Source organism: Balaenoptera musculus, chromosome 9 (assembly GCF_009873245.2).
Source record: "Balaenoptera musculus isolate JJ_BM4_2016_0621 chromosome 9, mBalMus1.pri.v3, whole genome shotgun sequence".
In the NCBI taxonomy this organism is placed as follows: domain Eukaryota; kingdom Metazoa; phylum Chordata; class Mammalia; order Artiodactyla; family Balaenopteridae; genus Balaenoptera; species Balaenoptera musculus.
In genome coordinates, this window is record NC_045793.1 from 71,913,535 (window position 1) to 71,927,813 (window position 14,279).

Below are 14,279 nucleotides of genomic sequence, written 5' to 3' on the forward strand. Positions count from 1 at the left end.
TATGTTCTGTTTCATGGTACAGTGCTATTTATAGAATTTACTGAAATTTTCAAACAAAACAAAATTTATTAATTTTAGAAGGCATTTTAAAACCTATCTCAATTCATTACGGAGGATGTAATGACATTTAAAATGACCGAAAGTTAACAAGTAATGCAAATACATAAAAATTATTTTAAGTATTAAATACAGATTTCTACTTTCAATATACAAATACATTGAGGGTGGGGAAAACAGGGAACACAGTATTTCATATTCTCTATCCAAGGTCATCATTTTCCCTCTGCTTGACTCATTTACCCTGAATACATGCAAATCTATTGTAAATCTCAACTCAAAGGAACTGTTCTAGGTTAGGAAGATAAGAACAACAGTAGTACATGGCTTCCCATTTATATAATTAGGAAAATATCTACTAACAATTTCTAGTAGTATTTGTCTTAAAATTTGAAAATATTTTGGTGACAGTGAAGTACTTTCTAAAATTATGGTATATGATTAATATGTAATAAATGGAATATAAATATAAATTTAAAAATCATTCAATTTATGTAATAGCCACACTTCCTTCTATTGATCCACAGGTAGTTTTCTATTAAAGCTCTTAATATTATTTATTCTTAAATTATGCCTACAGTCAAAGCTCTTTTTTCACTATGTTTAAAATATTCCCCCACATGACTGTTAGTAAAAACACCTGGACTATTACACAAGGAATCCTATTATCTACACTTTCATTTTATTATTACTTAGAGGCTTTCATTTCTTGAATTTAAAAATGAGAGCATACTTCCTATATGACCAAGAGAATAAGGGATATATTCAACCCCACCCTGAGAATATACAATTTATATTAGGCCCTTGAAGCTTATATATCTTGATAGAATGCTTGTAAGAATAACGATGGTTAACTAGGAATGCAAATAAGCAATGAAGTCTTAATTAAAGAACAAAAGGAAAAGTCAAACTACCAAGTGTAGCTCTCTGAATATATTTGGCATGCCTTATCTTCATCTCTAACACCATCATCTTATTCCTGGCCTTTTAATTGATCTCCCACATCCACTCTAGTCTACCCTCCATTCTATTTTCCATACAGCAGCCAGAGTGATCTTTTTAAAAATACAAATATGATGATACAAAACAAGAGCTGTAAAAACCCTTTAATGACTCTCCGATCATGCACAGCTGGAACCCTGCTTACTTCCTCATCATCTGTCCCACTGTCCTTCCTTTTCTGTTCTGTGTTTACCTCAGTGCCTCTGGACGGACTATTCCTTCTGCCAAGTCTGCTCACCCTGTACACTCTCCATAAATTTACCTTCTCTCCCCCACATTCCTTTGACAATTCTCACTTATACTTTAGAGTTCACCTAAAATGTCAATTCCACACGGCACTCTTCGTTGACCCTCACCCTTTGCCTTATTCTTTCGGAGTAGGTCTGGATCTCTGGTTACATATTCTCATAGCAGCACATTTTTCACTTTTTATAGCACTTACAACCTGCAGTTAAATAATTCAACTGCTGAGATAAAAATCTCAGGAAGTCAGGGATTTTGTCTGTTTTATTCCACTATGTTTTATTCACTAGTGGTGTTCCCCAATGGCTAAATAATATGTTAAACACTGGAGGCACTTGATACATACTGATTTACTGATTTCTCTTTCAGGGTCAGAGCACTGTTAATAGGTGCTTGGAGAATGGCCACATGAACCACATACAGCAACTGCTTCTTTACTCCTTAAACTTCTGAAATAGGACATATATTGAGGAGCTCTTTTTGCGTCTCTAAACCCCAAAGCTACTTAATGCTAATGCCAAAAAAAGGCAATGAATGTCCCAAATCTGTGGGCTGAGACTGAGATTACATAAATTGCTTCACTGGGGCCATCTATTCTAAGCAGCATACAGCTCATCATCAGTAACACAAAAAACACATCAAAATCAACTAAATACTTCTGTAAAGAGAACTGGACTGAATACATGTCCTTGATTCAAGTAAAAGATACACCATGTCATTAGTTATGAAATTCAGCAAGTCACGGCCCCTTCCATGGTTTTTCTCTAGGGACGCTTACAGCTTTAAGAATCTATGATTAACTACATACCCATCCCAACCCACACACACATACACACACACACACGCAGGAACACAGTACATGGAAAAGTGGTAATCGGTAAGTAAATCGAAATATTTGATCAAAAGAAGGAATCACGAATGTATTTCATTTTAACTTAAATCATGTAAATCTTTCAGTGTAAGACTAAGATAAGACCTTTTGATTAATGTTTTGCTAAGTGTTATTAATGTGGCCTTCGTCTTGAATAAACCATTCTCACATTGAGGAAGTTATGGTTTCCAGTTTCTTTTAAATGGCATAACAACTAACGACATCTGTGAACAAATCCAAATGCAGAGTAAGAGTCTTTCAAGGCTTTTCACCAACATTTTATAGTTGTCTTTTACACACCTAATTCTACTGTGATCTATTTAGCAACTAGCTGAGTAAATTCCAAAGCAAGTGACCTCGTTTTCATAGGAACTACCCTGTCATACTCATATTCTTCAATCTATGTAGAAGTAAATTAAATTATATGATTATAATAAAAAGTATAAGCAGGGTACACAGGTTCAGAAACAAATACAACTTCCTTTCTTAACACACTCAGTTGTCCTCCTCCTCTAAAGCATCCATGCTCAGCTCATACCACAAGACAATTATATCAGACTTTCTGTGCCCAGGAATTGATACCTAACTTCTGATAAGTTTAAAAGTCAAAAGGTAGGGACAGAAGTGGACAAAAGTACTAGAATGTAGTCTATTAGCTTAGCTTTAATGCTAAGGGCATGAGTCAGTATGTCTTACAAAGGGAATGGAGAATAACTGGCTAACAAAAGAGAATTTCTATTACAGTAGTACAGAACTGTACTACTTGGTACCCTTCCAAAAATAGCTTACAATTTTTTTTGACGATACCCACACACAGAAATAAGTAGAAGTTAGTTAAGTGCTATGTCGTAAGTCAAAAAAGATTAATTAAAGAGGCCACATTATAAAAATATTTTGATGAATGACTAGTATTTAAATGGGGTAAAGAAGGATATAGGAACAGGCAAAAGAGGGAAATGAGCAAGGCCTATGCAAGAGTCATCATGTCGACCTGCCTAACTAAAGAGGTGGGTGACCATTTGGCAGTAGAGGCAATCTTCACACACTGGGCAGAATACTGCCCAGGAAAAGGTCCTTTATGTCAAAATGATAAAAGTAAAAACTGATTTTCCCACAGAAACAATCCTATAATAAATGTTACGTTCCTGATGCTATATTATTTTTTCACAGAAATGACTACTAAGACCTTATTTTAAAACAATGAGAATGACACAGTAGGGACCTCCCTGGCGGTCCAGTGGTTAAGACTATGCACTTCCAATGCAGGGGGCATGGGTTCGATCCCTGGATGGGTAACTAAAGATCCCACGTGCCATGTGGCGCAGCCAATAAATAAACTAATTAATTAAATTTAATAAAAAAGAATGACACAGTATACTGTATACTGCATAGTATGTATGTACGTATATGTATGTGTGTGTATATATATATATATATATATATATATATACACACACACACACACACATGCATATATATAGAGACTTTTTAAATGTGTATTAATCAATAAGGGTGATATAATAACCAACCGCATAAAATTAGAATAATATGTATTAATCTCCTATATGAGGTCTTTTATTTACCTTCTAATTACAAAATTCAGACATTTAAAAAAAATCATTAGTATAGTAAAATTCCTATACTAATGATTCCTAGTTTTTCTGGGTAGATTTTGACAAGCATCTCTGAAGACATTTTGAGAAGTTTTATTCCACAAGAGGATTTTTAGATCACTGACTCAGACATCTTTTGCTGAAAGTGGGTGTCCTATCTGTGAAAGAAAAAATTCCTTCCTTGAGTCACGGAATCAGACAGTAACTTCCCCCTCAGACTTCAATATTATAAAGGATATACTCTTTAAAATACATAAACCTTTACATGTTTCCACCCTTCAAGAGTCCTTGAGGGAGTACGTTGTTAGCGTCAAAAGCTTCAGCCTAAAATTGAATTTGAGCAATATTTTAAAAGCACAGAATTGTAAACTTGCTCCTAAATGCATTAAAAAATTACCCCTTCTTCCAGTCTCAATTTGCTCATATTATAAATACTTCACGTTACCATAACCACCTCCCTAGAGCACCTTTGTTTCCCTTTTAAAATCTACTTTAAGGATGAAGTTATAAGGATTGAGTATAAAATAATGAAACTGAACTTACATTAAATTTACTATTACTCTCTACCATAATCCTTAAAGATATATGGAGAATTACTCTTTCATGCGAGCTAAATTAGCAACCACACGAGGTAACAAGTTTCATTACTTCATGGTTACGAATCTGTCTGCTCCCTTCCCTTGGCTGCACTGTTGTACGCTGAAGTGGGAGAGCCAAATGTGCACATCTCTCTCCTAACTCCACATTCAGTGACTTCACACTGACAGCTTAAAATCAACCATGGTGGGACTATTTACACTTCACAAAACTGAAAGTAGTCGACTTATAAAACTACAAATTTATTGTTTTCAGTATTCAATACAGAATAGTACTAGTTTGGATAATCAAATAAAAATTTTTAAAGTTTCATTGATACAAGACTTTTAACTACAGAGAAAAGATTGGTCTAGTAAATATCTTTCACGTTTGAAGTCTTGCATCCTTTCTGACCATGCAGAAATACAATAAAAGGTTTAAATAAAGTTTATCATCACCCTACTCTAAGATCTCCTATCAGTAAAACAACAGACTAGAGGAGTACTTTAATCCCAAACTAAATTAAATCTAATTAGCAACCCCACACACTATAAAAAATAACTCCCCAAATGGTATTCAAAATGTGGGGTGTGATAGAGAATGTGAGTGAGTGTTTTGAAGAGGAAGTATGAGTGAAAACAAACAAATCAAGATTAGTACCAACCATACTAGGGAATCTCAGTCTTTTAGAACTGAAAGAGATCCGAAATAATTACCACAAACCCCTATAATTACAGAGCCAAAACTTAAATTACTTATTCTAGATTATATAGTTATTGAGATCAAGGCTTTGTTTAAAACAAAAACAAAAACAAAAAACAAACAACAACAAAAAAAACCAGGGTTCCTAACTTTCAATTTGGTGTTTTCTCTGCTATACTTTAACAACACAAAACCTTCTGACTCATAAACGTTATAAACAAATTGGTAGAAATGGAGAAAAATTTAGGCATGCAGTTTTATATAACCATAGTAAAGGAAATGGTATTTAGTGAACTACAACTCCACCTAAGAAATCCATCCAGTTCTACATCCTGTGCCCCAATGCTTCAAAGAGGTCAAGGATGCAGAACTTTTAAAGAACTTGGATCTTCAAATATAAAGAAAAACTTAGATAGAGGAACACACATGAAGCACACTCACCTATTTTAGGGGTTGAGTATAAAGAACACAGAGCTGGAAGCCTTAATCAAGCTACAGGAAAAGAAAAAAAATAACCTGGGGCTAACTGTGAATCTTCTTAAGTATAATGTTAAGTATTAAAAATTAAATTCATGCTATTAAGTATTTTAATAAATAAGGTTTTCAGTAAAATTTACCTGATAAATGAAAAATTCCTAGACCCAACAGTGAAATATATTAAATTTTGTGGGAAAAAATTACCAAGGAAGTCATAAATGGAAACTCGATTAACAATAATTTATTGAGTATTCACTACCTTATCATGTACAAAACACTATATTTAAGCATTAGTTTCAAGATAACTTCCCAAGGAAATAAAGATTCAGTGGCTACCTATACAAAACATGTCATCTACAGTTGAAAAACGGTTTCTTTTATTTATGTGTTCACAAGAATATTAAAAACAGAGAAACAGGAAAATGAATTTAGTTGCAAAAAGTTATCCTAGATATTTTTATTGCTGAGCACCAAATGTGTCTGTCTTGGGCTATAAGAATAATACATGCCTGTTTTGTAAAATGTAATTTCCTTCTTTAGATTTTCTGTATCAGCTATCAATTAGCCTTAAAACCACAATCCAAAGATCACTGTTAATATTTTAGTGTTTTTTCTTTTAGTCTCTTTGCTGTGCTTACATACTTACAATTTTTTACACAGCTAAAATCATATAGTGTACACTACTTTGTGTGCTTTTTATTCTAATGTATTTCCTACTTCGTTAATACTACCTCTTAATATTTTAATGTATGCAAATCTATGTATTCCAGGGATCAGCAAACTCTTTCTCTAAAAGAGCCAATTAGCAACTATTTTAGGCTTTGCAGGCCACATCATCTCAGTCAACTCTGCCACTGTAGCACAAAAGCAGCCATGGACAAAATGCAAACAAATGAGCACGACTGTCCAATAACACTGTACTTACAAAACCAGGCAGCAGTACAGTACACTCAATAATAAAATGACAAATAACCTAATTTTAAAATAGGGAAAGGATCTGACATTCTCTATATACAAATGACTAATTTGCACATGAAAAGATGCTCGACATCGTTAGCTATCAAGGAAATGCAAATCAAAACCATCATGAAATACCGCTTCACACCCACTAGGATGGCTATAATCAAAAAGACAGACAATAACAAGTACAGTCAAGGATGTGGAGAAATTGGAACCCTCATACATTGTTGGTGGTAATGTGTAGCCACTCTTTAAAAGTTTGCAGTTCCTCAAAAGGTTAAACAGAGTTACCATACGACCAGAAACTCTACTCCTAGGTGTACATCTAAAAGAAATGAGAACATTAAGTCCACACAAAAACATGTACATGAGTGCTCACAGTAGCATTCTTTATAAAATCCAAAAGACAGACACAACCCTACTGTTTGCCAACTGATGAATGGATAAACAAAATGTGGTGTATCCATACAATGGAAAATTATTCAGCAATAAGAAGCAATAAGTAATAATATATGCTACAACAAGGATGAACCTTGAAAACATTACACTAAGTGAAAGAAGCCAGTCACTAAAGACCATATTTTTTTTTTTTAATTTATTTATTTTTGGCTGTGTTGGGTCTTCGTTTCTGTGCGAGGGCTTTCTCTAGCTGTGGCAAGCGGGGGCCACTCTTCATCGCATTGCACGGGCCTCTCACTGTCGCGGCCTCTCTTGTTGTGGAGCACAGGCTCCAGACGCGCAGGCTCAGTAGTTGTGGCTCACGGGCCCAGATGCTCCGCGGCATGTGGGATCTTCCCAGACCAGGGCTCGAACCCGTGTCCCCTGCACTGGCAGGCAAACTCTCAACCACTGCGCCACCAGGGAAGCCCAAGACCACATATTGTATTATTTCATTCATGTAAAATGTCCAAATGCATAGAGAGAAAAAGTATATAATTGACTGCCTAAAGCTAGAAGCTTTGTGGGGGATATGGGGAGAGACTGATAGCGGATATCAGGTCCCCTTGCGGGGTCACTAAAATGTTCTTAGGGCTTCCTTGGTGGCGCAGTGGTTGAGAATCCACCTGCCAATGCAGGGGACACGGGTTCAATCCCTGGTCTGGGAAGATCCCACATGGCACGGAGCAACTAAGCCCATGAGCCGCAACTACTAGGCCTGTGCTCTAGAGCCCACAAGCCAGAACTACTGAGTCCACATGCTGCAACTACTGAAGCCCGCCACGCCTGGAGCCCATGCTCCGCAGCAAGAGAAGCCACCGCAGTGAGAAGCCTGCACACTGCAAGGAAGAGTAGCCCCGGCTCGCCACAACTAGAGAAAGCCTGCACGCAGCAACGAAGACCCAACACAGCAAAAAATAAATTAATTAATTAAATAAATTTATTTTTTAAAAAAAGTTCTTAAATTGACTGTGATGAAGGCTGCACAACTCTGTGAATATACTGAAAGCCAATGACTTTAAGTGGGTGAACTGTACAGTATATGAACTATAAAAATATACAGTTAACCACCCCTGGTCTATTCTATAGATATAAAAACTTTAACTTTTTCTCCCCTTCTAAATATTTAGATGGTTCCTAATTCTTTTTGCATCTTTCTGATTAACATCTCTTTTGAGCTAAGTTTTCAAATGGAAAAGAATATAAAATGACAAGAGTATAAAACTTCACTGTTGCAAATGTCCATTACTGTCCATTATTGTACTTGCCTTTTGGACAAGTCCAGGAACATACGATTTATATTTCTATGGCAAAAGGGAGTGAGAAAAATGGAAACCTTTCAAAACAAACTAAAATCAAGCAGGACCCTTGGGACCTTCCCTAGACAGATCCCACCACCACCACCATCATGTCTTCCACCTGCCTCTTGTCTGTGGAAAAACTTCAGGCAAAGAATAAATTTAATCAAAGAAATGAGAAAATACAGAAACAAAGGAAAATAGTCAAACAGGACAAAATAATAATAGTTCAGTCCTTAAACAAAGTCAAGGACCTTTAGTTCCTCCTCAAGGGCTACAGATAATATTGAGCCGTATCCTTTGAGCTGTTTTACAGATATTAAAACCCCCACCAGGTGGAAAAAGTTAACTACATGATGACCAGACTGTAGCCATGACATAAGCTGCTCCATCTTACACAATTCTAAGAACTGACCTCAAGGAAATGGGAACAAACTGACCCTGGAACTGAAGATTCACTGTACTTAAAGCAATCAAGATGATGCAAATCAGACCACCTCATGACCAATTTCAAGATGACTATCAGAGCTTACTAAGCTGCTCTGCACAAAGACCCCTCCCCTCTGCCTATACACCCCTGAAACTCCCTTTTAAAAGCTCTTGTCCCCTGATCAGCAATGGGGAGTTGGCTTCTGGACATGAGTCCACCTTCTCCCCAGGTTGCCAGCCTCCTGAATAAAACAACCTTTCCTTTCCAACCAAAATTTGTCTCTCAAGCTGCGAGCAGTGGGACCTGAGTTCAGTAGCAAAACCCCCTGCCATTCCAGGAACAGTGATCCCATCAGCATCAGAACCACTGAATCTCAGAACCTACATATCCGTATGTCCTTCCACCATGGGAAAACCCTTCAGGAAGGAACACAGTAGCATTAGAATATATCTCCTTTCCACTAACCCTAGGGTTCAGAGGAACAGATGTGTAGAGTTAGTAACCACATTTCACTTTTGAGAACAACAAGGTTCCTTGGTCACTTGGACCTCCTCACACACTGACCTTATCCCCCTTCTGAGAACTGTGCTCAGATTATTCCTTTTGCCTAACATGTCCTTTATCCCTCTCTCTCCATCTCAATACACCCATTCTTGAAGTCCAGTTTTGGCCTCAATCCACATGAGGTCTTGATCAGTGACTCTGGTCCATTCTATCTCTAGATGAAATCCTCTAAATGCCACACAAATCACCACTTTATTTCTCTCCATTTCATGTGCTTTAATTTTGTTTCCCTTTCCCCTCAAAAAAAAAAAAAAATAGAGCTAAGAAGACAAGGTCAAAGAATCTGTGTATATATCCTAGGAATGTAACAAATAACAAAAACAACAATAATAACAAAGAAGTTAACATTCACTGAACACATACTATGTGCCAGATCTTATGATGTTTTACATGCACTTTTCCCCCATATAATCATTACAACAATCCAATGAGAAAATTACCCCATTTTACTGATGCAGAGATTTAGGCACAGAAAAGTCAAATAACTTGCTCAAAAAGTCATTTATTGGTTGACAAATACTTTATGAAATATTTCATGCACATCATCTCGTTTGCCCCTCACAATTCAGAGTTTGCTACAAGTTCAGCATCACTGTTGTACAGAGTTGTTAAGAAATTTTCTTTTAAGTACACTGTAACTTAATGGTTCAGGTAGGATTATAATACAAATCTCCCAGGGCTTTCTATCCTATATCATACTATCTTATTTGAAGAGAGAATAAAAATACATGGGTTATCACAGATTCATCTGCTAAAGCTCCAGCCTAATTTATGCCCAGGTTCCACAGAGAACTCGAGTGCTATGGGAAGGTTTCCTTCCCTAAACTGTTACTAGAATAACAGGTACTAATGTTAGTATGAGGTGTTATCATTACAAAGTACTCTCTCACATGCGATGTCATTTAATCCTAACAACAACCTGATAAGCAGACATAGGTTATCACTAGACTCAAAGAATTTATGTTTTTTACCCATTCAAGGTCATAGAACTTAATAAATAATAGAGCTAAAGCTCAAAACCAGAACTTCACACTCTAAGTATATCCTTTTCTTCCTGTTATATCTCAAAATGAGTATTTTGTTTTATGTTGATATTCTGTAATTGTTTCCCCAAGCTGATGAATAAATATGAACACTAGAATTTGGTGGTTATAAATCTTTTCTGGGTTCATAGGCCCTTTTTGAAAATAAAATCTATGGAATCACTCAATAGGAAAAAAAACACAGACAATTCTGCATACATCTTCAGGGCTTCATGGGCTGTTGGTTAAGAACCCTATGCAAGATTGTAATTTGAAGGAGAGAAGTCATAACTTATGCTTCACAGGGCACAGCAGACAAGAATAAGAATTTTTAAAGTATTTGAGTGATTATAACCAGACAATTTTCTTGATACTCACATTGGAAGTAGTCAAGGAGCCTCTGTGAAGACATACATTTTAGTAGTAACAGAAAAAGCCAATGAAGGACAAAAATAAAGTCATTCACAGAAATGGCACAAACAGTAACTGAGCTTTACTGTATGCTACAGGTTTTACATCATATTGTTTTTTAGCCTGAAAGCAGCCTCAAAAGTAGCTTATTATCAGCTTTTTACAAATAAGGAAACTAAAGCTCAAGAGAGGCTGATTAATTTGCCCAAAAACGTAAGACCAATGAACAAGCAAAGATATAAATTCATATCAGTCTAGTATGGAAGAAACCTGGCTCTTCCTGTAATCACCCAAATATTTAGCTTGAAAGCACAGAATATTAAAGAAGGGGGAAAAAAAAAACTTATGACAGGAAGTTTAAAGAAAAGGTGGTTATAAGATCAAAAACAGGGAAAGCATTGCAATGATAGGAAAGAAAGGTGAGCGAAACTAAGATGAATAATCTAGATCATAATATATCTGGTAGGGAGTGGAGGAAAGAATACTAACTATTAAGAACAATCTGATTCTAATTCTCGCTCTGCCCCCAACTCAACAGATAATCCTAGACTAATCGCTTAATCTTTCTGGAATTTAGCTTCCTTGTCTGTGAAATTATGGATGTTGGACGGCATAAAAACTTAAACTTCTAAATTCCTTCACAACTTTGAAAACATTTTCACAAGGATTATTTTCATTACATTCCACTGAGCAGGGATTTTGCTTTATTCACTGCTGTATCCGCAGCACCTAGCTGGTACAAAATATTAGTTGAATGAATAGATGAATTTGCTCATGACAATAACCCTGTGAGGAATGCAGTACCGGGCAGGTATTTATTAGGCTTATCTCACATGTGAGAAAAACCAAGATCCAAAAAATTTTTAATACTTGCTCACAGTACCACAGCTAAATGGTAGAGCAGGATACAAACTCAAGTCTTCCAATTACTAGTTCAAAGTTCTTTCTAGGTCTAAAATTTTTTATATTTTCATATACTCTTAAGCAGTCAGACACAAGAATAATGAACTCTTCTTATTCCCACTCTTCCAAAGGGGGAAAAAAATCATTAGGATGGTGTTACCATAAAAAGCAATGAATGACCGATTCAGAAGAATGATCTTAAAAAATACCTAACACACAATAATGTTACATATATGAAATAAGGAGATAAAATCCAATTTCTGACTTCTTTGATTATACTTTATTATATTTTCTGTGTTCCACAGTAAGTCTACACTCCTAATTATGGCTGGCTACTTTACAATGTTTGCTGTTAATCATAAGGGAGAAGGAGCTCAAATCTAAGTAAGGTTAAAATCCAAACCATGAAACTTACTGCAGGCCTCCTCAGTGACCTCAGGCTGAGGAACTCACCTCACACTCTAAAGCTTAAGATCGACTGAATTATAGAAGAAAAAGTCTGGATAGGGCAGCATGAGCTAGAAATATCTATGTGAACAGAGATGGAAACAAAGTAACAGCCCTAGGGCAAAGCTCTATTCTCCAAGACTCTCAAAAGTACAAAAGTGTATTTCAAGAACCTAAGTAGGGAAGAAGAGGGGTTGGCTGGAGAATAACACCTTCAGATTTGAGAGTGTACTCGTGGCATAGCAATGCAGCCTCCTGCCTTGAGGCCACAGGCTCATAGGAAAATCACTCTGTGTACTGGGTAGCAAACTCTTTTATTTACGAAAAAAAAAAAATTGTAAATTCGCCCAAAGATAGAATTCTTTCTTTCAAAAATAAATAATTTCTGCATATGAAATGCGCCCCCCAAATCAAGCAGTTTAAATACAAGGATATAGACCAAAATATTTTGTCATATGGGAGGCAGTATGTAAGGGGTGTTTGTAAAGTGAGAATTTTTGTATATCTCAGAAAAGTTTCTTAAAGGAAACTCATTAAAATACACTTCTCTTCTGAAAGTAAACAAATAAACTGAATACGTATCCTCCACTGACTTATGCTCCTTTGGTTTCTTCTTCCTCTAAGAGGACTCCGTTAGGTATGTGCCAAAAGTGAGCAGTTATGCTGAACTATTTTCAGAGCACTTGAATAAAACAGAGTATCTGGGGAGACTTTGGAATCTCAGTGAACCCCAGTCTATGCTGCACCCGGAACCGCCGCCATGGCCACCTACAAGGTGGTGCTGATCCCACACAGGAAAAGCACAGAGAACCTGTAGAACGGCTTCAGTGGCTGGAGCAAAGCCAACAGGAGCCCAGGAGGCGTGAGGAGGTGAAGCACCACATGCAGGTGCTACAGGATGCCGGCTATGAGTTTGACATCTGCTTCACCATGGTGCAGGAGAAAGCAATTTGGATCTTCTGGACAGCACTGGATGCCAATGACCAAGTGTGGCCGCCAATAGGGAGGACTTGACTTCAATAAAGCAGAAACTGCTGCCAAGCATGACGAAACCCAGGTAAAGATCTGGACACACTATTATGTCCTGCCACCTCCTATGAAGCTCAACCATCCCTTCTACAGCAACATCAATAAAGACTGAGGTATGCAGACTTCACTGAAGATCAGCTACCCTCCTCTGAGAGTCTGAAGGACACTATTGCCAGAGCTCTGCCCTTCTGGAATGAAAAAATAGTTCCCCAGATGGAGGAGGGGAAGGGGGTACTGAATACAGCCCACGGCAATAGCCTTCAGGGCACTGTCAACCCTCTGGAGGATCTCTCTGAAGAGGCTACTGTGGAGCTGCACCTGCCCACTGGTAGTCCCACTGTCTATGAACTGGACAAGAACTTGAAGCCCATCAAGCCCATGGAGTTCCTGGGAAATGAAGAGCCCATGTGTGAAGTCATGGAGGCTGTGGCTGCCCAGGGCAAGACCAAGAAGAGAAGGCAAGCGAGCAGACTACTTTCCCAAGGACACCCCCCTCCTATCCCATTCCTCTGCACCTCTTCCCTGCACATGTCTGTGGGCATCTTAAGTTGTAGCTCCAGATGGGGATCAGTGGCTCCCAATTTTCTTTTAGCCATTTTGTCTCTTGCTCCCACTCCCTTCATACAATCTAGTCAGAACAGCACCTATGGGGCAAGGGGTCCTCAGTCCAAGTCAAGGGAAGACTTATTCAAGAGGGTGGAGAGGAAGTAACTCTGGGACTTTTTGCTAGTGCTTTGTTTATTACTAAGGCCCTGCTTGAGTAGAAGATAGGCAAGAACCATGCTAAGATGTGACCAATGAGGAGGAACAAGACAGCTTATTTGTGTTCCCAAAAGCTGATCCTGTACTATTCTGCAGTCAGGTGACTGCCTGGGAGGCTCTAGTCATTCCAGTAGAAGATGAATGTAATCTGCATGGTGATTCAAACAAACATTTCCTCCATTACACCAGAGGAACTCGCTCCAGAAGATTAGGATCAATCCTGAATGTTTAAGTGTTGCATTTACTTTTACAAAAAATATATATATAAAATACATATATGTTGTGTCTATATTCGTACATATTATATATATTTCATATATTATTTATATATTAATATTAAAAATACCAACAACAACAAAAACCTTCTGGGGATTTTAGTGGTGGTTGACAGAAAACAAACCACTCCTTACACCAATATGAGATAAGCTCCCTGACTCCTAAGGTATAGGACTTCACCCTGTTGTATGTTTCAGA

General features: G+C 37.2%; 1 protein-coding gene and 1 pseudogene across 7 annotated transcripts in view; one reads left to right on the forward strand and one right to left on the reverse strand.

Moving 5' to 3' along the window:
- Positions 1-14,279, reverse strand: part of SNX13 (sorting nexin 13) — a 143,883-nt gene that overhangs the window by 77,382 nt on the left and 52,222 nt on the right. The window contains exon 2 of one of the 7 annotated variants that reach the window (XM_036863041.1): positions 3,169-3,230. The exons of the other annotated variants lie outside the window; for them this stretch is intronic. Within the exon in view, the coding sequence (XP_036718936.1) occupies positions 3,169-3,230 (62 nt within the window). The remainder of the gene's footprint in view (positions 1-3,168; positions 3,231-14,279) is intronic. 7 annotated transcript variants of the gene reach the window in all.
- Positions 12,605-13,754, forward strand: LOC118901124 (annotated as a pseudogene).